At 43.6% G+C, this 27,819-nt stretch overlaps 1 protein-coding gene across 1 annotated transcript in view; it reads right to left on the reverse strand.

Moving 5' to 3' along the window:
• LOC122939442 (androgen-dependent TFPI-regulating protein-like) overlaps positions 1–27,066 on the reverse strand; it is a 112,602-nt gene extending 85,536 nt beyond the window's left edge. Inside the window, exons 1-3 of the mRNA XM_044295511.1 lie at positions 26,914–27,066; positions 9,683–9,817; positions 4,030–4,131 (exon numbers count right to left, since the gene is read on the reverse strand). Coding sequence (XP_044151446.1) covers positions 4,030–4,131; positions 9,683–9,817; positions 26,914–27,066 — 390 coding nt within the window. The remainder of the gene's footprint in view (positions 1–4,029; positions 4,132–9,682; positions 9,818–26,913) is intronic.
• Positions 27,067–27,819: the final 753 nt, after the last annotated feature.

A 27,819-nucleotide genomic window follows, 5' to 3' on the forward strand; every position in this document is an offset into this window, starting at 1 on the left:
AGTGTTTTAGTGCATGCACCATATTTTTTTTCTGGGTGAGACCTGGCATTTATGCCGGAAAACACCAGTATCAAAGTTATATATTGTATATAGGGTGCATTGGTTAAAATGTGACATTGTGCACAAGAATTTTGGCAGAAATGTTTTGGTGTAAAGTAAGCCTACTAGTAGGTGTTGTTAACTTGACTAGTGTAAGTTTAGGCTGTCTAACTACTAGTGAAAATACTTTTCATGGCAAACTATGTTGTTTCTGAGCATTTTCTAGATATTTCTTTACAGTCTATAGAGAAATCTTAAATGCACTACAAACCAAGTGATTTTGTTTGTGGCGTTTGGAGATTTTGTTTCTGCTTTTTCTCTTGGTATGATGTTTTTATCACATTTCGCCAATAGGCTTCTTTACAGGGCATAAATAATGGCAGAAAAATGCATGTTGCGTATGTAATAAATTTAAATAAAACGCCAACAATGCTTGTAAAAAATAAACACTATGAAAGGTACAGGTGGATCTATATATTTCTACGGTGTCGTATTATAGCTCCTGGTGCCGGCTTCCTTCCTTCGGCGCAGGCGCAGTGAGTAAGCTGGCAGCAGGAGCGCGTCCTTCACTCACTGCGCCTGCGCCGAATACTAAACGGGACAGTGCAGGCGTGGGATTTACGTGACGACGAGGAGAACTCGACAGTCAATCAACGGGACCTGGGCGTGCCAAAGGGTGAGTAGACCGAGCTGAAGCAACACTCCAGTAGTACCTAGAGGCTCATTAGCATATTTCAAAAGTCTTTATTTAAGAGAACGGCAGCAGGCAGGGAGTTATAAAGCATGCTGTTATGTACTGCTGACATTAGCACATCGCTAATGTCAGTCAGCTACATAACGTTATTTCTGATGACAGAAACCCTTTAATGCCCTTAGCCCTCTACCAATCGGACAATGAAAGTCTGTTTGAGACATCCATTTTAAAGGGTACATCTTTTGGGCCAGTGATTGGCTGCAGCAGTCATGTGTTCTTCATGCAACGTCACTGCTGCAGCCGGGCCTGCTGGAAGAACTGAAGGATGGCACTAGATACGCTAACTAAGGACATTTCTCTCCTTTATTGCAGCCTATTTCCCAGTTTTGTCTGGTTTATTACTGAAACCAGACAACCCCTTTAAGAGTATTTACGTAAATGATTTATGTTGACGAGATATGTAGCGCTGTGATGGACAGTCATATATTTCTCATTATAACTCTTTCAGTTTTTTCCACTATTTGGATGGCTATTTAAGTGCAAAATCCCAATGACTTTTGCTCTTTTACATGATTATTCACAGTCTTAGAAAACTTTATCTGCCATTTGCAGAGGACTACTTATTCACTTGAATAGATTTCTCTAAATGTCACAATATGAAAATATTGCTGTAGAAAAATGTTCTCATTTGTCCTGGTATTAGATACTTATATAAAAGATAGACTCAAGTGCTCTCCATAAAAATAAATAAAAAATCTGGATTTGTGGCAGTGTTTATCTAGTGTGAAGGAATTAAAGAGATGGAAGTTAAAATTACTTGCGCATTCAGATGTAAGTAACTTCTCGTTCCAGTTCACTGCTTTCATTTATGTTCCTGTTGAAGAACATACATTTTTCCACAATGTAGCTAAGTATATCTGTCTACCTGACTATATGGATTCCTAGCTGCACACCCTTTCGAAACATGCCAATAAAATAAAAGTGTTCTGCATCTGGTTCAACAGGTTGTTGGATAAACAAATAAGGTGGGAACAGTAAAACCTCCCATGCAGGGATCAAAAAGAAAAGCATCTGCAAAATATGGATGAGATCTGTTACATCTCTGTCAACTCATTGATACAACCCCCAGCCCTATTAATTCAAATGATAAGTGGTATTATAGCACTCTATGGCAATTTTACCAAACAAAACAGGATTGCCCTGGATTTTCCCCCCCCCCAGAAACAGGGACTCTTGTTCATTGGGTGCGTTGGGTACTGCAGTTCAGCCTCATCCACTTGAATTGGGATGAGCTGCTACACCAGGCACAACCATGGGCAAGAGTGTAGTTATTGAAACTAAAAACTAAAGAAAAAAAGAGAAAAAAGCATGGATTCCACATCTCTATGCCATGCATTGATCTATTATTGTTTCTCAGCACAATTCATATCACTTCTCAGCATAAATAATAGTATAGCAAGCCCTAATCTACATAATGTACATAAGGCATTAGTATACGTTTTGAGTTAAATGCATAGGCCCACTCACCACGCCAAGGTGGCCGCTACCATATGGCAACTGCTGCAACGCTACGCCAGCAGGTGGAGCGACCCAGTTGTCCAACAGCAGTTTCAGACTTAGCCTCCTTTGGCACTGGGCAGCACCAATCCACAGGAACAGCACCAACAACAACAGCCACCATGCAGCACCGTACCATGTGAACAGATATCAAAATCTCACTTTTTCATGTGGTCTCATAAACTACAAACTGAGGCCTAGTAGGTATTGAAATCACTTAGGGCAACTGGAAGGAGTGCTGATACCATGGGAAAGAGACAGACCCTGGTAAAAAAAAAAAAGCGAAAAAAGCATGGATGGCACATCTCCATATCATGCATTGATCTATAACTGCTTCTCAGCACAATTCATATAGTTGCTCTGTGTAAATAATGGTATACCAAGCCATAATCTACATAACATACATGAGGCATTGGAGGCATTTTAATTAGCAGGAGACTGCATAAGGTTAAATAAATTACCAGTTCTCCGTTGGAGTTCCTGAGAGAACATGGAAAGGTGAGCTTTTGACATCCGTTCAGTGCGGTACTGCATAGTTGCCACTGTTCCTGTGGTGCCATGCTGGCGGGTTGGTGGGCCCAGTGCCAGGGTGGCTTTATCTAGCAGCAGGGGTGCTGTTTGACTGCTAGGTCCTGCCGCCTGCTGGTGCAGTGCTGCAGCGGCTGGAGTTGCTGCTTGGTGCTACGCCAAATTAAAGTAGGTACAATTAGAGGAGGCAACCCTGGCCTGGGCTTATGTATTTTGATCAAAACCTATACCAATCCCTCACATACAGTATGTATGTCAGGGGGCTGTATACTATTTATTACTCTGAGAAGCGATGTTAATTGTGCTGAGAAGCAGTGATAGACCAATGCATAGCATGTGGATGTGTTTTTCTCTTTTTTTGGATAATTGAAAAAAAAAAAAAACATTTCTCATTCTAAAAAACCTCTTAAAGGGGTTAACCAGGAATTATTTAATATGGCTGCTAGCAACCTGTCCTACATTGTGAGCAGGACCGGTTACTTCCCACTTGCATAGCTGCCTAGGAGTATGAGGGCCTCACTACACTGTGGGCTTCACTTGCATATACTTCACATTGGTGAGCGTTCCTGTCAGGCTACTCATTCATAATGACATATCATTGGCAGGATCACATCATCACTATGTATTGTAGTGTAGTTTGGCTTCGCCCCCTAACCCCGTAGGCAGCTCTGCAAGTGGAGGCAAGCGGTCCTGATTGCTTGCGGCCATTTTAAATCATTCCCGGAGAACCACTTTAAATTTCAGGCTATCTTCCATCTAGGCCAGGGCCTGATACCTTAGCCTGCGTTGATTACAGATATATATACTGTATATCTCCTGCTAGTCATAGACAGATATACCATGTGTGCAACCATTGCAGTTACACAAAGGCACAGTAGATTGGAGGGTCAATGACACCTTAAAAGTAGCTACCCACTGCATATAAAGGACAGAGCTTACAATTTCAGATACATTGATATGGAGACACAAGAGGAGTGTTCTATGTTGAACTGTATGAGAATAAGGGGCCCTTGTATACTATTTTCACAGGAGACCTCTGCTCATTGTTCATGTCTGCTCCTGATCCTGCAGGACATTATTAGTAAGGTTCAGTGAGCCCCAAAGTTTTGAACTTCTTTGAACCAACATTATAAATCCAACTGTGGCCATATTAGCCTACACCATTTTAGTTGGTGGAAACTGTAAAATAAGGCACGCTGAATCGTTCTTACCACAGCATGATTAAGCCATTGAGGAATGACTTTATCTAGGCCTTCAGGGTAAACCAGTTGTCTGTCATAGGAATACAAAGCCCAAAAGGACAGAAAGACAAACTGTAACAAAAGAGAGAAATTGAATAGGTTTACAGCAGTAAAATTCCCATCAATTCATTCATAACACATTCGTATATAGGTTACTTACATTAGAACAGTGCTCTCCAACCTGTGACTCGAGCTGTTAAAAAATTCCCAAACACTTTTCAGCTATTTAAAAATCCCACAAAGCCCAGACAGAGGATGCTGGGAGTTAGTCCCCTTTCACACAAGCGAGACGTGAAAGCATAGCACCCGCACTGAATCCGGACCCATTCATTTCAATAGGTCTGTGTACATGAGCTTTTTTTTCACAAATCAATTGTGCGTTGCGTGAAAAACACAGCATGTTCTATAGTCTGCGTTTTTCATGCAGCCCTGGCCCCATAGAAGTTAATAGGGCTTCAGTGAAAAACGCATTTCTTCCTGAAGCAAGTGCGGGTGCGATGCGTTTTTCACTGATGGTTGCTAGGAGATGTTGTTTGTAAACCTTCAGTTTTTTATAACGCTTGTGAATAACGCATCAAAACACATTGCACCCGCGCGGAAAAAACTGAACAACTAAACACAATCGCAGACAAAACTGACTGACCTTGCAAAATAGTGTGAGTTTCACTGAACGCACCCTGAACGCATCCGGACCTAATCCGTCACGCTCATGTGAAAGAGGAAAACAACCTGGAGAGGCAATCATGTGAAGTATGTAAAGCCTAAAACATAACTTTTAATACATATTATTAATATAAGATATCCCTGAAAATGATATATCACAATACACCAAAAATGTGGTAGGAAAAGGCCGGTGCACGGCGGCACCTAATATCGATAACCAAATGTCCTACCACAACCCGGGAGGTTCCAATGATCATCGACGATCCCAGGAAGGAAGCTGAAACTGAGGTAGAAGCTGTCCCTGGGCTAGATGACGTAGTAATTGTATAAGACAGGGTGGGGAGAAAAATCCCTAATTGAGCCCTAAATGGGGGGTACTGTTCTGGCCCTGATAGCTAAACAAAGGTAGCAGCCTAACAGCAGAGCACCCGCCCTGATAAGGGCGACCCTGTCAGGAACCTTGCCCTGAAATAAGTAGCCCTAGTAAGCCCTGCTCCTATCTATCCCTACATGTATGTTTTACCTTCAGAAGAACAGTCATCAGGGGAAACATGGGGAGCTGAAATGTGGTTGTCAAGGAGCCGCGGTACGGGCCATAATGCATTGGCCCCGGACTGTCGGTTCCAATATAACGTTGGAGCTGAGTCCGGATGTAGAGTCAGCTCAAAGGCAAAAAGGGGAGCGATATTGATGGCATGTGATAATGGCCTCAATCCTCCCTGACTAGGGGCCTAGTGTTTGCAGGCGATGAAAAGAGGCTTTTTCGCTCCCCTTTTTGCCTTTGAGCTGACTCCACATCCGGACTCAGCTCCAACGTTATATTGGAACCGACGGTCCGGGGCCAATGCATTGCGGCCCGAACAAGTGGGTGAGGTGAGTTAATTTAAAAAATAAATAAATTAACCCCTCAAGGCACATTTTAATAAGAATTCTGTATTAAGAATGCTATTATTTTTCTTCATAACCAAGTTATAAGGGAAAATAATAAAATAAATAGAACACCTAACCCTAACCCGAACTTCAGTGAAGAAGTCCAGGTTCGGATCTGGGTACCACATTCAGCTTTTTCTCACACGCGTGCAAAATGCATTGCACTAGCGTGGAAAAAACTGAACATCGGAACGCAATCACAGTCAAAACTGACTGCAATTGCGTGCCTACTCGCGCGGATTTCCCGCAATGCACACGCGACGCATCCAGAGCAAATCCGGGAAGCCCGTGTGAAACAGGCCTTAGTGTTGCAATAGATGGAGAATCACAGCATGGAGATCACTACTTTATGGTGTTCTTTCATATCATATGTAAAATAAAACACAGCCTACACATCTTTTATCTTCTTTTACATCTTTTACTAGAAATATTACTATATTGGATCTGAAGGTCTCCAACAGAGTGTTAGTTATTAAGAAATGGATCAGCACTGTCATCAGAACTGGCCTATTGAACTATTGACATGCTCCTACTGTTCAAGCTGCCAGCTTTCAGAAACTGGTTTTGTTGAATTTCACAATTAGGGTGTTGGTGTGAAAAATCCACTTTTAAAATGTACCTGATGTCATCAGAATGTAGCGTAGGGAGTCACTGGGGCGTATCACTGGATGAAGCGAGTCACAGAGTCATCGCCTCTAGCCGGGTCATCTTACTCTCACAGACCTCCCCTGGCTTCCTAACGTCAGCACCTGGCAGTGCAAAATCTTGTGCAGGCGCAGAAGACCTTGTTCCACCTCCGGGATCCTGACATGTGCAGAGAGCAGAGGTGCATACACCTCGGCTTCAAGCGCTCACTGTGCATGCACAGGAGATGCTAGGACCCCTGTCAGCGGAGGTCAGGATCCCAGCCACAGAACAAGGTCTTCTGCAACTGCAGCATCTTTATCTATGTCTATCAATAGACCAAAAGAACTGTCATACTGTCATCCAAATTCTACTAATATACTACTATACTAGCAAAAAACATCCCCCCTCACAGCAGCAGTAAACTAAATCACGGGTTACCTATCTAAATTGGAGTTTTATCTCTCTCTGCTGACTACCCCAGGAGCACAATATTTGTATTTATTTAATTTTCAATAATACTTCCAAAATGAAAAACAAACCATTTTTTTTCTTTATTTGTAAATTCTGAGATTAAAAAATACCCCTTTCTGATGGAAGTGCCCCTTTAAAGTCCAAAGCAGCGTATGGAGTCCAAGCCCTGAGCAGGTTTCATCCAAATCACACAACATCAAAAGTTAAAGATAAAAAGGAGTATATGTAAAGTGAGTATTTTAGTTCTGTTCACATGCAATATTTGCAGGATATGTGACGACACAAGATCTTGAGTGCAATGTTACTGAATTAGTTAGGAATGTGTTCAATGGAGCTGCAATAAGGTAGAAAAAGATTACATGGTTGTTATTTATCTATGGCCTCAATATCCCTAAAAAGAATGTCTCATGTACGTATGTCATTTTATTTCATGATTAGATGTTAGTCTGATCAGGATAAAAATAATGTATTTTTCTATAATGTGTTAGCCATTTATTTCCCTGGGTGGCTACCGGTATATTGGAAGCACATAAATCCAACAGGGTGCATGCTTTATGTTAGCTGAAATTAATGGGAAATATTGGTCAGAAAAATGTCAGTAGACTAATACTGTCTGTAAGAGGGTTGAAATAAAATGCACTCCTCTTGCAAACTAACTATATCTTTTACTACTAATTTGTTGCTATAGATTACCATCGGACCCTGTTGTGGCCACTCCACCTCATTTACAAACTGTTGAACTATGTAAATATAACATGGCAAAGTACTCAAGAATATGTCAGTAATGTATAAGTTACGTTACTGTTTGCTGCATGGTACTATATCTACCCACACTTACGTAAGGTCAGCTTGGCACAGTTATACACAGACACTCCCTGTCCACACGGGCACAGGGAGGCACGTGGTGTGAGAGAGGGTGGGCCATGCAACCTTCGGCGTGACACAACACTAGCTCACAAACCTGACATCTGAGAGAACCCTTTCACTCCCCCAGTGACACAGAGCCCTGTCATCCTGGTAGACTGCTACAAGTTCCTCGTTAGATATAAGCCCAGTCAATTAATAGTATTATATCGGGCCAGAAAGCGGCCCGGGTAGCATATAATGTTATACTGAGAAATAGACTTGTGGGATTCGCGTATCGAGTCAAAAGAACAGCGCAAAATTAAATTATTTAATCGCCTTAAGGTCACACTAGACACAACACTATATACTGTAAGAAGGTACAAGGAATCATTGTGGATGATAGGTACGTGTCACCAAGGTTCCTGGCCTCGGTAGAGTAAGAGCCGGTTTTTATGTGTCAGCAGCAGTTACTGTTTGACACCTTGATACTTAGTATGGATGTATAGCTGATCCGAGACGGCTCTTACTGGGAGTAGTCAAAGTGCTGGCTTGGTGACTACTCCCCATGATCCAGGCCGGGTTTGGCCAGGCCTAAAAACCAGCCAGCACTGCCAGGTAAGGAGGATTACCTCAGTCTGACAGTGGAGCTTAGGATTGCTGTGATGAGACCTGTCTGTAAGGTAAACGGGCCCCCTAAAGCCTGCTATGGACTGCTGGAGGCAGAACTGCCAACAAGGTAATTTTTTGCTTTGTGGACTTTCCATTGTGTGTGAACGAACACCAAGACTGCAAAGTGGCGTTTTGTTTTTGCTTTATGTGTGAATAAACACTGAAGTTTGATTTAAGAATGGGTAATTTGCCTCTGTACTGCCTCTGCACACCCTGTCTACCAGAGCAAATCCCCACAATACACACAGGATATATAGAATGGTCAGATGTGCCAATACAGGTGATGGTACAGTCACAGTTAACAGATAATATGAAAGTCAGTTACCGGATATGGGTATACTACTTTTATGCTGTATTCACATGGGCGGCAGTGATGTCAGCGGGGTTCCCAGGTCTCTCCAAACACGATACACGGCATGACCTCCCTTCACAGTAAGACCATGGCTACTGCCCAGCACGGGCACGGAACCCTTGGTCGGTCACACCCCTTCCACTCCCCCTCTCCTTGGGTAAGGTAGGTAGAAAACCAAAAACCCAATACGGATCTTAACCCCCTAACCAGAGGGTCAAAGGGAGATGGTTCTGGTGCCAATGGATGCGGCCATATTCCTGGTACATGTAGAGACCAAACACGGCGTTGCTGCTGCACTTCTACCATAAGTTATCCATATATCCCCTTCCCTGGGTGCTATAAGCGAGCGAGGTGTAGGGCAACATTTGGCTCAGACCCAGGGTCTTGAAGATGTAAACAGTGTATTGCTAAGATGTGGGGTAATTTCATAATTCCTTATGATCTCCCAGTTCCATGATGTCTAGGGATTTTATTCGTTGTAGGTAGCCAGCCCAGGCCCCCCTGCAGGCTTATCATACTGTCAAAGGAGCTTTCTTCCAGTCCGGTTGCTGGAGATGTGAAATGTTATCACTATAGGCTTTGAGGCTGGAGCACCTGTGGAGCCTACTTCCTATGCCATCTGCCCCCTCACCTTGACAGCAAATGGGCACAACTGATGTCAGACTTGGCTATCGGGGGCAGTAGGATAACTCCTATTTTTAGCAATGGCCTCTGAGTCACTACACAGGAGCCATCCAAGAACGATCCAGAAAGTTTTTTAGTGGTCCAACATATAATATGTTTCAGGGAAAACTCATTCTTCAGATACAATAGGATATGAGCTATAAAAAACTTTCTTGGCTGGCACCTGTGCCTTCCTTTATTAGCCTCCTATGCTCCCATCTTTAGTTGTGTCAGTGAAAAGCTTCAGCAGTAATCAATAACTTCAAGTATGAGTCCTTAAACAAGAAGTTCTCAATGCGAAATCAAGATATCAATATAGAAGCCTTGGAAGCTACAATATGATTGACACTGATGCTAATCCTAAGCGGAGACCACTTTACATTTTATACAATTGAAACTTACAGTTGCTGCTGGAAAAGCCAAAACTGAGAAGAGAAGGTCTCTGCAATAGATAATACACTTTACTAACTTAATCCCTCTTATTGGAAGAAGCAGATCCGTCAGAAAAGTGACAGCATGGAATAAAGTCTGCAAAACCTAAAAAAAAAAAAGAAAAAGATTTTACAAACACTAGTACTTTATAAGACATTACCTAAATTTTATTTTTAGAAAAAAATAACGTTACATTGTTTAAAATGGTTTTCTGATATATATTTTTTTTTTACTGATGACTTCATTAGTATCTGATTGGGGGGTATGACACCCGGAATCCCTGCTGATCAGCTGTTGTAGAAGGCTTCGGCAATCGCAGTAGTAGTATCCAAAAGATAGGTTATCAGTAAAAATATCTCAGAAACGCCTTTAATGTAGACCAACTACTAGATGTTTAGACCAACTACTAGAAGTGTTACTAAGCTGCAGTAATGTGTCTGTATTAACTGTGCCTGTATTAACATTTTGCTGATTGGCAGGGATCCCAGAGTTTGGGGCCCTCACCAATAAAACAAACATTGTCTATCCTAAGAAAAAGCCACTAGTCTTTAGGTCGGGGCTAGATGGAAATTGTACAACACTGCATCTAATGAATACAATAGTGCTGCAATGTGACACATGATATGCCATGATTACAACACAGTAATCAACGAAAATGCAACACTTTGCCATCATAGACCACCATGTCACATGTGACTTGCCTGCAACTTTTCTATGACTTGGCTGTTCCTTTACAGCCAAATCACAGATCTAAAATAGTCATGTAATAGCAAGTTGCAGACAAGTTACACAAATGTTTCTGACCACACGAGTCACAAGCCATGTAGCCCCAGCCTTAACTAGAACCTGTCACCATGAACATGCAGTTTAATTTGCAGGCAGCCTGAGGACTTGAGCTAATATATACAGTATCTCACAAAAGTGAGTACACCCCTCACATTTTTGAAAATTGTATTCAATCTTTTCATGGGACAACACTGAAGATAAGACACTTTGATATAAGACACTGTACAGCTTTTATTACAGTGTAAATTTGGTGTGCCCTCAAAATAACTCAACACACAGCCATTAAAGTCTAAACTGTTGGCAACACCCCTAAGTGAAAATGGCCAAATTATGCCCACAGTGACAATATTTTGTATAGCCACCATTACTTTCAAGCATTGCCTTAATTCTCTTGAGCATGGAGTTAACTAGAGCTTCACAGGTTGCCACTGGAATCATCTTCCACTTCTCCATGAAGACATCACGGAGCTGGTGAATATTAGAGATCTTCTGCTCTTCCAACTTCCGTTTGGGGATGCTCCACAGATGCTCAATAGGGTTTAGGTCTGGAGACATGCATGGCCAGTCCAGCACCTTTACTTTCAGTTTCTTTAGCAAGACAGTGGTCGTCTTGAAGGTGTGTTTGGGGTCGTTATTATGTTGCAGCCCAGTTTCCGAAGGGAGAGGATCATGCTCTGCTTCAGTATGTCACAATACATGTTGGCATTCATGGTTCCCTCGATGAACTGTAGCTCCCCACAGCTGGCAGCACTCATGCAGCCCCAAACCATGACACTCCCACCATCATGCTTGACTGTAGGCAAGACACACTTGTCTTTGTACTCCTCACCTGGTTGCCACCACAGGCTTGACACCATCTGAACCAAATAAGTTTATCTTGTTCTTATCAGACCACAGGACATGGTTTCAGTAATCCATGTCCTTAGTCTGCTTGTCTTCAGAAAACTGTTTGTGGGCTTTCTTGTGCATCATCTTTAGAAGAGGCTTCCTTCAGCCATGCAGACCAATTTGATACAGTGTGCTCCGTATGGTCTGAGCACTAACAGGCGGAGCCCACTCCCCACCCCTTTAACGTCTGCAGCAATTCTGGCAGCACTTATACGTCTATTTTAAAAAGACAACCTCTGGATATAATCCTGAGCACGCGCACTTGCCGTATTTTTCGTCCCAAAAGACGCATTTTTTCCCCCTGCGTCTTATGGGGTGAATACTAATGAGCGCTTCCATTATGGAAGTGCTCATTAGTACCGGAGGACCGGGAAGCGGTGAAGGCTTTGTACTCACCGCTTTCTGTCCTCGGCTGTCAGCTGTGAAGGCTGCACACAGCGTGACTGCGCTCTGTGATCTCACGCTGTGTGCAGCCTTCATAGCACAGCCGGAAGACAGAGTGCGCTGGAGTAGAGCAGCGGCGGCATCCGGAGCAGGAGAGGTAAGTGTTTTTTTTATTTTAACCCATATGAGGCTGATGGAGCTTAAACACTGCTGGGGGCTGAAATGAGGCTACTGTGGGCTGATTTGAGGCTACTGGGGGCTGAAATGAGGCTACTGGGGGCTGATTTGAGGCTACTGGGGGGTGAAATGAGGCTACTGGGGGCTGATATGAAGCTACTGGGGGCTGATGAGAAGCATGGGGGTCTTATCTGAGGTCTAATTGGGGGTCATTAACATTAGGGTCTGAACTGAGGTCTGATTGGGGGTCTGATCTGAGGTCTTATTAGGGTCTTATTAACATTGGGGGTCTTATTGGGGCTATCAGCTGAGATCTGATTAACATTGGAAGTCTGATTGGTGGTCTGACCTGAGGTGTAATGAAAAATCTTTGTTTCTTATTGTCCCCCTCTAAAACCTAGGTGTGTCTTATAGGGTGAAAATATGGTAACTTCTTTGGTCAATTCGCTTGGCCTGTTCTCAGTGGAACCTGTCTTGTTATGGTCTTGGCCACTGTGCTGCTGCTCAGTTTCAGGGTTTTGGCAATCTTCTTATAGCCTAGACCAGGCATGCTCAACCTGCGGCCCTCCAGCTGTTGTTAAACTACAACTCCCACAATGCCCTGCTGTAGGCTGATAGGTGTAGGCTGTTCGGGCATACTGGGAGTTGTAGTTTTGCAACAGCTGGAGGGCCGCAGGTTGAGCATGCCTGGCCTAGACCATCTTTATGTGGAGCAACAATTCTTTTTTTCAGATCCTCAGCCTTCTTTGCCATAAGGTGCCATGTTGAACATCCTGGGACCAGTATAAGAAAGTGTGAGAGGGATAACACCAAATTTAACACACCTGAGACCTTGTAATACTAATGAGTTACATGACACAGAGGAGGAAAAATAGTTAATTGGGCACAATTTTGCCATTTTCACTTAGGGGTGTACTCACTTTTGTTGCCAGCTGTTTAGACATTAATGGCTGTGTGTTGAGTTATTTTGAGGGCACACCAAATTTACATTGTTATACAAGCTGCACACTGACTACTTTACATTATATCAAAGTGTCATATCTTCAGTATTGTCCCCTGAAAAGATATAATAAAATATTTACATAAATGCAAGAGGTGTACGCACTTTTGTGAGATACTGTAGTTTTATGGGAAAAGATTCAGTAGAACAATTTAAACCTCTGCTCTTTTATAGTTAAGAGTTGTGTGGGTAGTTCTACTTACTGGTTGACAGCTATCTCTGTGTCATGAAGTTAGTTGAGACCGCCCACATGACTCCTCAGCACAAAATGAGCAGACATTTAAATGAATAAACCACAATTTTTACTGAATCTTTTCCCATAAAACTATATCTCAATATATATACAGTGGGGAAAATAAGCATTTGATATACTGACAATTTTGCAAGTTTTCCCACCTACGAAGAAGGGAGAGAATGGATTTTTATCGTAGGTACACTTCAACTTTTTAAATAATTAATTTGCATTTTATTGCAATAGATGCCATAGAAAAACAGAACTTAATATTTGGTACAGAAACCTTTGTTTGCAATTACAGAGATCAAATGTTTCCTGTAGTTCTTGACCAAGTTTGCACACACTGCAGCAGGGATTTTGGCCCATTCCTCCATACAGATCTTCTCTAGACCATTCAGGTTTCGGGGCTGTCGCTGGGCTACATTGAGTTTCAGCTCCATCCAAAGATTTGATTGGGTTCAGGTCTGGAGACTGGCTAGGCAACTCCAGGGCCTTGAAATGCTTCTTATGGAGCGACTCTTTAGTTGCCCTGGCTGTGTTTTGGGTCATTGTCATGCTGGAAGGCCCAGCAACAACCCATCTTCAATGCTCTTACTGAGGGAAGGAGGTGGTTGGCCAAAATCTTGTGATTCATGGCCCCATCCTACCTCCCTTCAATACGGTACAGATGTCCTGTCCCCTTTGCAGAAAAGCACCACCCAAAGTATGATGTTTCCACTCCCATTATTCACGGCTGGGACGGTGCTCTTGGGGTAGTACTCATCCTTTTTCTTTCTCTAAACACGGCGAGTGGAGTTGATACCAAAAAGTTCTATTTTGGTCTCATCTGACCACATGACCTTCCCCCATGTCTCCTTTGGATCATCAATCTGGTCATTGGCAAACTTCAAACGGGCCTGGACATGTGATGGTATGAGCAGGTGGACCTTGTGTGCCCTGCCGAATTTTAATCCATAATGGTGTAGTGTGTTACTAATGGTAATCTTTGAGACCGTGGTCCCTGCTCTCTTCAGGTCATTGACCAGGTCCTCCCGTGTAGTTCTGGGGTGATTCCTGACCTTTCTTAGAACCATCCTTACCCCATGAGGAAAGATCTTGCATGGAGCCCCAGACTAAGGAAGATTGGCAGTCATATTATTTTTCTTTCATTTTCTAATAATTGTGCCAACAGTTGTTGCCTTCTCACAAAGCTGCTTTCCTATTGTCCTGTAGCCCAGCCTTGTGCAGGGCTGCAGTTTTGTCTCTGGTGTTCTCAGACAGTTCTTTGGTCTTGGCCATGATGGGGAGGTTGGAGTGTGATTGAATGAGTGTGTGGACAGGTGTCTTTTATACAGGTAACAAGTTCAAACAGGTGCAATTAATACAGGTAATGAGTGCAGAGTAGGAGGGCTTCTTAAAGAAAAACTAACAGGTCTGTGAGAGCCAGAATTCTTGCTGGTTGGTAGGTGATTAAATACTTATTGTTATGCAAGCGGGCATGGACAACCCACTGAGCCACTGACTGGCTATACTCTGGAGGGGCACGACGAAGAAACTACCTGGTCTTTACTAGAGCCTCTGATGGTGAGGATAGTCTTGGGCCGTTAGGGTAGTTGCCAGGTTCTACTCCAGAGCAGTCCCCAAGTCAGTGGCAGCTGACCAGGGGGTCAGAGATACCAGTGCAAGCACCAAAGGGAAGTACGTGATCAGGAAGTCTGGGGTCAGGGCAGGCAGCGATCAAGCAAGGTCCGTAAACGACTGACTTCCTTGGAGCCGCCGCAGTATAGAAGACGCGGCTGAGGTGGTGCATCCTGGCTCGTCAAACACCCTACAGAAAGCCTCTAGGAAGGCCTGTAGATTCATAACGGCTGGGTCACTCCTCTCCCAAGTTCACTCCTCTCCCCCTTTTGCACTTGCGCCTGGGATCCAAGGATATCCAGGTAGGAGCACCATAACACGTGCATACAAAACCTTCAGAGAGCGTAGGCCACTCTACACCAATCTGGCAATCCTACATCTGGGTACCCAAACTTCTATCTACAGTGTGGACTCCATGTCCTCGTTGCTTAACTGCAACTGGCGTCACGATTACTTGCTCTATAAGAGGGACATATTTCGTAGAAACCTCTTAAAGGGCCAGGGATACCCCAGACGCTGGAACTAGCCCGCTGCAATCAATTGGCGTCACACAAACAGGATAAGAATAGTGTTGGGCGCAAATATTTGTATTGTGAACATTAATCGTGAATATCGCAACTTCGAGAATTCGCAAAGATGCAAAATATAGTGCTATATATTCGTAAAAACTAATATTCTAGATTTGTTTTTCATCAGTAACCTCCCTTCTTGCTTGTGGGCCAATGAGAAGGCTGCAATATCTCTTTCAGAGCTTAGCAACATCCCTAGCAACCAATAGGAAAGTTGCCTACCCCTTACTATATGAGACCCTCCCCACCAGCCATTTTTTAAAGTTTATTGCAGTTATGAAAGAGACAGCAGGGTCATTGCTGTGCTCTGTGCTTTGTTGTATTACATTAGACAGTTAACTAATATATATAATTCAGATAGTTAGGGGGAGCTAGTCAGTGTAGGTTAGATTGATATATAGTGTAGCTCAGGGTTCCTCAACTCCAGTCCTAAGGGCCCACTTGCCGGTCAGGATTTAGGAGTATCTCACAGAATGAATACCTGTGGGAAATCCTGATGGATAGACACTAATTACATCAGCTGCCCAATACTAAGGAAACCCTGAAAACATGACCAGCAGGAGGGCCCTGAGGACTGGAGTTGAGGACCACTGGTGTAGCTGATAGGTTCTGCTGTCCATACATACATGCTACAGACATAGTGCTGTGATGTCACAAGTTGCACGTATTGCGAAAAGATATGCGCATTATATTGCCGTTTTTCGCAATCGTGAATATATTGGAGCACTCTATCTGCATATAAAGCTATTGTAATGTTCTGCTGTGCCAACCATTTTTTCCAGTCTCAGGAAACTTATGCCAGCTTGAAAAATGTAGCATAAGTGACCAATGCCTGTTTTGCGCATTCAATACGCACAAATTACATTGCCGATTTTCGCAAACAAGAATATAATTGCGAATTCTCGAATTCGTGAATATATGGCGAATATTCTACAAAATATTCGCAAGATATCTCGAATTTGAATATCTCCCCAGCCGCTCATCACTAGATAAGAACAGGATTCGTGCAATGTTAAGACTGTGTGCTATTGAGAACAGGATACAAACAACAAGATTGTGTGCCTACCAACTTTATTAGCCTATTGGATTTACAAATTACCTTTGAAAATGACTTTAATGTGTTTACTGCGGACCGACCGGCACAAAACGCTGTGCGCTGGCGTCCGAAGAGTTAATTCGCCATCTTTAACACTTATGGTGCAGTATATTCTTCATGCCCAGAAGTGGGAAACTAAAGTAACGCTCCCTCTGGAAGCGCGAAAACCTAGCCCTGCCTACAGGGAACCACTTCACTGTATGGAAGAGGAAAGAATAAACTCTGCCTCTGAAGTCCCGCATTCATTTCCTGCCTGTTCCAGTGCCAGAGAAGACAACATGGCGGAACCTCATCTGAGCGGGAAGAATAAGCTCCCTGAAGCAAAAGCCCCTCCTTCTCCAGTTATCTTACCAAAAGAAGAGTGCTGCAAGATGGCGACCGAGCCGCTGCTGCCAACAACCCCGCTCAGAGCCGGCATTGCTCATCCCTGGCCTACCTGCCCCTGCTGGATCCTTTTGGGATGAAAAGAGCAGCCGCAGCCTACAAACAGAGGATGTCAGCTGCAGTCAGGGAGATGACCACCCGGTCATTACCTAATTCCACCACAGGAGAGCAGTGGCGCTCCACTAGCCAGGCACAGCTTGATTACAGGATGCAGGACAGACCCCTTGATGTCCATTTCCAGCGACAGCTTCAGTAGCGAGGAGGACCTGAGGTCCTTCTTCTAAGGAGCCTCATCACCTTCATCTTAAAGCAACATTGACTTTGGGAGGCAACGCATGGACTACTCCTGAAGTGTGAGGGCCTGTTGGCATATGCTATGTATTTTAATATGCTTCTTGTTTACAGGTTGCCCCTTGTTTTTAGCCCTCACCTAGATGGTCATCATTTCTTAGGACTCCCCCCAACTATCATCTACATCCCAGTTGCACTGGATAGTGCCCATTTCCTTTCTTTTCCCCCCTTTTCAGGTTATTTGGGAGCCTCTGCTAACAATTCTCATGACCTGTGCTGCTACATTTACACCCATGTGGATTACAAGTGACTTTGTGCCTAATGTGGATTACAAATGACTCTATTACCTCATTTGGATTACAAAAAGTGACATTGCTATTCCCATGGATTACAAAATACTTTTGTTGCACTTAAAGTGACAGTGTGATGCACTTTACCTTCAAACATCAAAGAAGAGACTCTAAAGTGACTCTATTACCTTATTGCATTATTTTCTTGCATTAAAAATGTGCCTTATTAAAATTTGCACTAACGTTTTACATTTTCAGCAACGTTCAAGAATATTGCCCATTGTGTATTTCTCTTTCAGGTACAACAATATGATATATTATATGCACTTATTGTATGGATTATGTTTGCACTTATTTTAGATCACCAGATAGTCCGCACTGTATTGCTTAGTATTATGGACTGCCTCTGAGGACGGCTGGCACGTCAAAAGCAGATCTAACATCGCCTTGCTCATTATGGATTGCCTCTGAGTACAATTATAAAACTAAGTGGTTATGTGCCAAGCAGATCTAACACCGCTAAGGGTGACCCGCTGCTATTATGTGTGTCTGGAGTAGTAGGAGAAAGGGCTCCTCCTCCTAATTTGCACCTTGTGTCTAGCCAAGGTTGAGTATGTCCTAAGGCCTTGCTGATGACCAAGATAAAGTTTGGAAACGGTTGGGATTACCGTTTATGCAAAGTAAATGTCACAACCAGACAGCTGAGAAGCTCTGACAGAAGCCTTTCAGAACCTCCTCCTTGAGTTTTCTTTGTTGTGATGTTCAGTTCCTCATCTCGTTAGCCTCTCTCAGCTGTCATGTAGTTGGACTGATTGCATCCCTTTAAATTCCGCCCCATAATGCATTACTGGGCGGCTTATACTTCTTCCTGGAGTGTGTGTGCATGCTGATCCTGTTTCCCAGTCTGCTACAAAGTTAAGTGCTGTACATTTATCTGTTATTTTCTGTTTGCTGGATCCCAGGTGACCCTGACTCCCTCCGTGTCTGGTGTAGGGAGCCGGTGGTCGTGACCCCTCACTATTGTAGGGTGTTCAGGGGTTATATAGTCGAGGTACGTGGATATGCAACCATCCACCTTTGGGATCTTTGCATAGGCTGAGCAGCCAGGGAAAGTGCCAGGTCTTGTTGCAGGGGTCTCCCTTTTGGTTCCTTAGCTTTGGATCCAGTGAGTCATATATGCATGTTGCTTTGTCTTGTTTTCTGTACACCGTCCGTGACATTATAAGCCGCCCAAAACCATCTCAAGCATGGATCCGGTTTCACTTTTGGCTGAACGCCTTCAGGGTCTTTCATTGGAGGTAGCTGATCTCCGCAGGACTTTTTCTCAGCTTCAAGTGACCGGTTCAGCTGGCGTTCATGGAGTTTGTTCTGAGCCTAAGATCTCGCTCCCGGATACGTTTTCCGGGGGTAGTGAGAATTTTGTGCGTTTTAGAGAGGCTTGCAAACTCCATTTTCGCCTTCTTCCCCCTTCCTCTGGTGATGAGGAACGGAGGGTGGAGATCATTATATCGCTGCTCAGGGGTAACGCTCAGTCCTGGGCCTTGTCGCTGCCGGAGGGGGCACGGCCCCTCCGTTCAGTGGATGAATTCTTTTTAGCCCTGGGTCAGATATATGATGATCCGGATCGTATTGCTCTGTCTGAGTCTAGACTACGTCTATTATGCCAGGGTAAACAATCCGCAGAGATATACTGCTCAGAATTTCGGAGATGGGCAGCTGATACTGGTTGGAATGATGCTGCACTCCGAAGTCAATTTTGCCATGGTCTTTCAGAGGGATTGAAAGATGCATTTGCCTTTCATGAAAGGCCTATTTCCTTGGACTCTGCTATGTCTCAGGCCGTTCGTATTGACAGGCGTCTTAGAGAGAGAGGAGAGATCTCTCCTTCCTGTCATACTCAGTCCCAGGACAGTGCAGCGGTCCCATTCTGTGCGCAGGGGTCTCAGTCGCTGTCAGCCCCTTCTGAGCAGGAGCCCATGCAGCTGGGGTTGATTGCTTCTGACAATAGAAGATTCAGCCCGCATGGGAGGGTTTGTTTTTGTTGTGGAGGTATAAATCATTTGGCAAATGTTTGTCCCTCTAGAAGATTAAGGCAGTTCTCTGGGAGTAATAAAGAAACAAAGAGGAAAAAATCTTTTAAAAATGTTCCGTCTGTTACTATTGGCAGGGTTGAGGCGGAAATTGAAGGTTTTCCGTTTGCTTGTAGTTCCCGTTTTGTCCTGCCTGCTAGGGTGGCGCTAGAGAGCAAGATAATTTTTTGTGAGATTTTTGTGGATAGTGGAGCAGCGGTCAATCTCATTGATAATCAATTTGCAATAACTCATGGTTTCCAGGTGTACACTTTGGGAAAGGATATTCCTGCTTTTACTATTGATTCCGCTCGACTTTCTCAGAAATCATTAAAGGGCATAGTTCACAATATCCGTTTAATTGTGAGTGATGCTCATGTTGAGGATGTGTCATGTTTCGTCCTTAGCGGTTTGCCTACTCCTCTAGTGTTGGGGCTACCCTGGCTCACTAAACATAATCCCACCATTGATTGGCAAGCGAGGCAAATAAATGGTTGGAGTGACTTTTGCAGAGAGAATTGCCTCACGACATCTGTTTCTGAGGTTGCTACTAAGACTGTACCATCTTTTCTCTCTGAATTTTCGGATGTCTTCTCTGAGAGTGGAGTTCAGGATTTGCCCCCGCACAGGGAGTACGATTGCCCTATTAATCTCATCCCAGGCGCCAAGCTGCCTAAATCTCGTTTATACAATCTTTCCCAACCTGAGAGGATCGATATGCGTACTTATATCTCTGAGAGTCTGAGAAAAGGACACATACGACCCTCGAAGTCACCTGTTGCCACTGGTTTTTTCTTTGTTAAGAAAAAAGATGGTTCTTTAAGACCTTGTCTGGATTTCAGGGAGCTGAACAGTATTACTATTTGTGACCCTTATCCGCTTCCTCTGATCCCGGACCTGTTTAACCAGGTTGTTGGGGCTAAAGTCTTTTCCAAATTAGATCTAAGAGGGGCATACAACCTGGTCAGGGTCAGAGAAGGAGACGAATGGAAGACGGCCTTCAATACCCCTGAGGGCCATTTTGAAAATTTGGTTATGCCTTTTGGTTTGATGAATGCCCCAGCCGTTTTTCAGCATTTTGTGAACAGCATTTTTTATCATTTGATGGGAAAATTTGTATTAGTGTATTTGGATGACATTTTGATTTTTTCTCCTGATTTCAAAACTCATAAGGAACATTTACGTCAGGTCCTGCTCATTCTGCGGGAGAATAAATTATATGCGAAACTGGAAAAATGTGTGTTTGCGGTTCCAGAAATTCAATTTCTGGGGTTTCTTCTCTCCGCTTCTGGTTTTCGCATGGACCCCGAGAAGGTCCGCGCTGTGCTTGAGTGGGAGCTTCCTGAGAATCAGAAGGTGCTGATGCGTTTTTTGGGCTTTGCCAATTATTACAGGAAGTTTATTTTGAATTATTCCTCTATTGTTAAACCACTCACTGATATGACCAGAAAGGGGGTAGATTTTTCTTCTTGGTCGGTAGAGGCGCGTAAGGCTTTTTCTAATATCAAGGAGAGTTTTGCTTCCGCTCCCATCTTGGTGCAACCTGATATTTCTTTACCCTTCATAGTTGAGGTTGATGCTTCTGAGGTGGATGTGGGTGCGGTCTTGTCTCAGGGTTCCTCTCCTGCCAAATGGCGACCGTGTGCCTTTTTCTCGAAAAAACTCTCCTCCGCAGAGAGAAATTACGATGTGGGAGATAGGGAATTGTTGGCCATCAAGTTGGCTTTTGAGGAATGGCGCCATTGGCTAGAGGGAGCCAGACACCCTATTACCGTGTTTACTGACCATAAAAATCTGGCCTACTTGGAGTCAGCCAAGCGTCTGAACCCGAGACAGGCCAGATGGTCTTTGTTCTTTTCAAGATTTCATTTTGTTGTCACGTTCCACCCTGGGGTTAAGAATGTGAAGGCAGATGCCCTGTCACGTTGTTTTCCGGGAGGCGGGAATTTTGAAGACCTGCGTCCCATTTTGGCCGAAGGTGTGGTGGTCGCTTCTCTTTTTTCTGAATTGGAGGCAGAGGTGCAGGCAGCCCAGTCAGAGGCTCCTGATCTTTGTCTTCCTGGGAGGTTGTTTGTGCCTCTCGCTTTAAGACACAAGATTTTTAAGGAACACCACGATACGGTCCTTGCTGGGCACCCGGGGGCAAGAGCCACACTGGATCTCATCGCTCGGAGATTCTGGTGGCCTGCACTTCGTAAGTCGGTTGAGGGTTTTGTGGCAGCCTGCGAGACTTGCGCTCGTGCCAAAGTCCCTCATTCACGGCCGTCAGGTCCTCTCCTTCCCTTATCCATTCCTTCCCGTCCTTGGACACATCTGTCCATGGACTTCATAACGGACCTGCCTCGTTCCTCGGGGAAGACTGTGATTCTGGTGGTGGTGGACCGTTTTTCAAAATGGTGCATTCATCCCTTTTCCTGGTTTGCCCAATGCTAAGACGCTGGCGCAGGCATTTATTGATCACATTGTCAAATTGCACGGTATTCCTTCAGACATAGTCTCTGATAGGGGCACGCAGTTTGTTTCCAGATTCTGGAAGGCTTTCTGTTCTCGCTTGGGTGTTCGGTTGTCATTCTCTTCTGCTTTCCACCCGCAGTCGAATGGCCAGACGGAGCGCGTCAATCAGAATCTGGAGACATATCTGCGCTGTTTTGTGGCGGAGAATCAGGAGGATTGGTATTCTTTTTTGTCCCTTGCTGAGTTTGCTTTAAATAACCGTCGTCAGGAGTCCTCTGATAAGTCACCATTTTTTTGGTGCATATGGGTTTCATCCGCAGTTTGGGACTTTCTCGGGAGAGGGGTCTTCTGGTTTACCTGATGAGGACAGATTCTCCTCGTCTTTGTCATCTATTTGGCAAAAGATTCAGGATAATCTAAAGAGCATGAGTGAGAGATATAAGCGTGTGGCAGATAAGAGACGTGTGCTTGGTCCGGACCTGAATGTTGGTGATCTGGTGTGGTTGTCTACCAAGAATATCAAATTGAAGGTTCCCTCCTGGAAGTTGGGTCCTAGGTTTATTGGGCCTTACAAAATCCTGTCTGTCATCAATCCTGTTGCCTACCGTCTTGATCTTCCTCAGACTTGGAAGATCCATAATGTTTTTCATAAGTCCTTATTGAAACCTTATGTTCAACCCATTGTACCCTCGCCTTTGCCTCCTCTTCCGATTATGGTTGATGGGAATCTTGAATTTCAGGTCTCTAGGATTGTGGATTCTCGGCTTGTCCGCGGTTCTCTCCAGTACCTTGTTCATTGGGAGGGTTATGGTCCTGAGGAGAGGATGTGGGTCCCAGTGACGGACATTAAGGCCTCTCATCTCATCAGGGCTTTCCATAGGTCCCATCCTGAGAAGGTGGGCTCTGAGTGTCTGGAGTCCACTCGTAGAGGGAGGGGTACTGTCACAACCAGACAGCTGAGAAGCTCTGAAAGAAGCCTTTCAGAACCTCCTCCTTGAGTTTTCTTTGTTGTTATGTTCAGTTCCTCATCTCGTTAGCCTCTCTCAGCTGTCATGTAGTTGGACTGATTGCATCCCTTTAAATTCCGCCCCATAATGCATTACTGGGCGGCTTATACTTCTTCCTGGAGTGTGTGTGCATACTGATCCTGTTTCCCAGTCTGCTACAAAGTTAAGTGCTGTACATTTATCTGTTATTTTCTGTTTGCTGGATCCCAGGTGACCCTGACTCCCTCCGTGTCTGGTGTAGGGAGCCGGTGGTCGTGACCCCTCACTATTGTAGGGTGTTCAGGGGTTATATAGTCGAGGTACGTGGATATGCAACCATCCACCTTTGGGATCTTTGCATAGGCTGAGCAGCCAGGGAAAGTGCCAGGTCTTGTTGCAGGGGTCTCCCTTTTGGTTCCTTAGCTTTGGATCCAGTGAGTCATATATGCATGTTGCTTTGTCTTGTTTTCTGTACACCGTCCGTGACAGTAAAGTAGTGTTCAATGGTATAATGCAAAGTCTAGACTCCATTTATTCAACTTATTCATCACCCAAGTTCAACAACCTCCTTTTGCACTTGCTTCGGACTTGCGTCTGGGATCCAAGGATATCAAGGTAGGAGCACCGTGACATGGGCATACAACACCTTCAGAGAGCATAGGCCACTTTACACCACTCTGGCAACCCTACATCTGGGTATCCACACTACCATCTACAAAGGGGACTCCATGTCCTCATTGCTTAAGTGCAACTGGCGTCACAATTACTTGCTCTATAAGAGGCACATATTTCATAGAAACCTCCTAAGGGGCAAGGGATACTCCAGACACTGGCAATAGCCCGCTGAAAAAGCTAGTGACCATGAGTTGCTCAAGCATCTTCTTGTGGTAGGAAGCACCTTTAAATACTTATTGCAATCCAGCCATAGGCTGGTGAGACAGAGGGCGTATATGTGCTGTCACACAAGGGAGGAGAGACACACCCATGCAATCCCTAACAAACAGTACAGGTCTCCAGCAAGAAGTAAACTCTGGCATGGAGCACAGATGCAACAGTTAACCTACCTGCGCTTGTCAGCACGGTGCATGGCAGCAGGAGAGAAAGAGGGAGCCCGGCGGCCATGCCCACGGGTAGGGGCAGCAGCGCCGGCACAGACCACAGGGCTAACACTTATTACATGCAATTAAATGCAAACTTATTATTTAAAAATCATACAATGTGATTTTCTGAATTTTTTCTTAGATTTTGTCTCTCATAGTTGAAGTATACCTACGATAAAAATTACAGACTTCTCCATTATTTGTAGGTGGGAAAACTTTCAAAATCGCCAGTGTATCAAATACTTATTTTCCCTACTGTATATAAGGGGTCATTTATTAAGACCAGCGTTTTAGTTAATTTGCATTACATTTAAAATATTTTAAAAAATATAAGCAAAAATGTATCTTGACCTTTTAAAGGGCTTCTGTCACCCCACTAAAGTGATTTTTTTTTTTTTGGGCTAGTGAAATTAGTTATATTGCGATATATGACAATATAATTATGTTACTTACTTTGATCCAGCAGTTTCTGCAAAAAACGAAGTTTTATAATATGTAAATTCGGTCTCTACCAGCAAGTAGGGCGGCTACTTGCTGGTAGCTGCTGCAGAAATCCGCCCCCTCGTCGTGTTGATTGACAGGGCCAGCCGGGATCTCCTCCTCCGGCCAGCCCTGTCGGCATTTCAAAAATCGCGCGCCTGTGTTGATTCGGCGCAGGCGCTCTGAGATGAGGAGGCTCGTCTCCTCAGAACTCCCTCAGTGCGCCTGCGCCGATGACATCACCGAAATAGAAGACGTCATCGGCGCAGGCGCACTGAGGGAGTGCTGAGGAGACGAGCCTCCTCATCTCAGAGCGCCTGCGCCGAATCAACACAGGCGCGCGATTTTTGAAATGCAGACAGGGCTGGCAGGAGGAGGAGATCCCGGCTGGCCCTGTCAATCAACACGACGAGGGGGCGGATTTCTGCAGCAGCTACCAGCAAGTAGCCGCCCTACTTGCTGGTAGAGACCGAATTTACATATTATAAAACTTCGTTTTTTGCAGAAACTGCTGGATCAAAGTAAGTAACATAATTATATTGTCATATATCGCAATACAACTAATTTCAGTAGCCCAAAAAAAAATAATCACTTTAGTGGGGTGACAGAAGCCCTTTAAGTAGTAGTAGTAATCAGTACTGTATATAGTATATTTTCTGACTTCAAACAACTGGCAGATAATTCTAAAAATGTTTGAACAGGAATTCCTAAATCTTCTTATGAACATCTAAAATAGTGTCACAAAAATGCCACATGCCAGGAGGGAAAATATACTGAAGCATTTTTTTTTCTTAAAGGAGAATAAAAGAACTGAAGAAATACTGAAATTGAAATTTCTAAAAGCAAATGTCTCATATGAGACAAAGTGAAAAATGTAAAAGTATATTGTGGCTAGTAATTAAATGAGAAGAATAAACAATAAATAATTTACTGTATAAGCAAATTATAATTACCACAAGCTGCCATCATGGGTGGTAACCTTTTATAGGAGAGGTACTTTCTCAGTGTTAGGGCTGTTTCACACGAGCGGATGCCGTGCGTGGCATCCGCTCCGTGAAAGAGTGCCAAAACCCGATGCAGACTGCAGAGGCATGCAGCATTAACATGACTGATAATGCTCTGTGCCTCTCTGTGATCTCTTTACTACGAAATCACAGTGTCGCTCGTGTGAAACAGCCCTTAATGTGTTAGGGTAATGTGTTATCAGCAATTTCTTGATATACTTTAATTTTTTCAAATCACTGCATTTTCGAGACTAGCTATTTCAGGTTGGCATTTTTCTGCAAAATGCAGTTTTTAAGACCAGCCATACATATGAATGACCCCAAAAGGAAGGAAAAGAAAAAAACGTATACTTCTATCTTTTATATCCACTCCTATGTTTGGTTTAATCCGTTAAGGACGATTTTTTATTATTTGCATTCCGCTTATCTGGAGCTGTAAATCATTTTTCCAATTAGACATTATTAAAAATGTACAACAGTTTGTCTTCTACAGTCTCTAGCTTCACTGCATCTGCAGGCTGTTGCTTCTCATTGTCATTAAATTCCACCAGAGAGCTGCTCTGGAGGCTCTATGTGTAGTAATAATAATAATAATATTTATATAGCCCCACCATATTCCGCAGCGCTTAGCAAATTCATAGGGTTCGTGTACAAAACAAAAGTAATTGGCTAATATACAACTGAAACACTAGGAGTCAGGGCCCTGCTGCAAGAGCTTATCTCTTATCTCTTTACTTCTGACACCCATTTAAGCTTTCTTATCAGTTTGTTCAGCCTTCATCTTAAATGAGTGTTAAGATGGATTTAGACTGGGTGATAGTCCGGCAGATTATCAGGAAAGAATCTTCCTGCAAACAATCTGCTTGTCTAAAGGTGCAGGTGATCACCCGATGAATGATCAAAACGCTTGTTCATCAGGTGAAATGATCATTAGTGCTTGCAAGTAAATAATAGTTCCTGGGCAGCAGATTGTGCAGATCTGAACAACACTCTGCTGTGCAGAAACAATACAGCTGTATGAGGACGAGGGATCACAACAGCGATTGTTCATTCTCATACTGTGGGGGAGATCGCTGCATTTAAATGCACCACTTCACCTTCACTTAACAAGCAGCCTACTATTCGGAAGGAACGCTTTCTTCCTGACAATCGAGTGCTCCTCAGCCCATCTAAACGCACCTTTAGAGAGCTAGAGATAATGGCCACACATTGACCTTCCAAAGTAAAAATGAAGGTTGTGGAAGACAAACTGTTGAACATTTTTAATAAAGCCCATTTGGAAAAAATATTTTCAGCCCAAGATAAACCGAATGCAATCATAAAATAATTACCCCAAAGGTGTCCATAGCTTTTAAAACAAATGCTATATTTCAATGAAACATAAAACTTACCACATTAAGCACTGTTAAGTATTTCCACGGCCCACCATACAAGAAAACTCCAGCCGGTTGTTCTGTTGAACTAACTGTTAAAAGACAATACGCAAGAAAAAAGTACCAGCTAAACACAGAGAAGTGGTACAAAAGGAGAACAGCAGTGGCCATGATGCAGCAATATAATAAAGAGGCCTAGTGACTACTCAGCAGCTGTCCCTTGAGCTCTTCTTGCTGTACTTGTCTCATGGGAACCACTGAGGGGTACTGAGTTTTAATCTGACGGGAAAAAAAAAACAGCTTTGGAAGAAATTGATTCTCCTGTGCTAATTAAAAGCACCCAAGAACTTCAGGCTGAGGATTGTAAAGCTTCATGCAAGATCAGAGAAGATTAAAGTTACATAAATCATCCAAAACAAAAAGACCTTTGTTATTTGGATTCTGTTACATCAGAAGGAATAAAGATCATTCTTCCAATTTCTCACTCCAAGATTTCTCAGTTTGTTGAATAAGATTTCACAATATTTTAAACAATTAAATTATTTTAAAAAGTCACAAACATCCTCCTCTAAAGGACCATGCGGAGGACTGATGCAGGGCTCCGGTAAAGAAACATTCATACTGCAGGCTGCCAAAAAGTGCCCATAATGGATTGTGAAAACTAAACACAGTGACATTGAGTTTCAGCTATTTTTATTAATGTTTTGGGTCTGTGAAAGAAAAATGGACTGTCTCAGACATTTTGTCAGGGCCTCAGAATAGGTCCTTTCATTATTTACAAATGGTCAGTGAGACCGAAAGAGCCTTCTATTACATGTGACTATTAGCTACTCACATAAAACATAACTTTTATTGTGTCTTATACACCTATTGACTACTAAAAAATTAAAAAAATATCAGCTGTGTCACTTGGTTTCTTTGGAA

Source organism: Bufo gargarizans, chromosome 5, assembly GCF_014858855.1.
Source record: "Bufo gargarizans isolate SCDJY-AF-19 chromosome 5, ASM1485885v1, whole genome shotgun sequence".
Classification (NCBI taxonomy): Eukaryota; Metazoa; Chordata; class Amphibia; order Anura; family Bufonidae; genus Bufo; species Bufo gargarizans.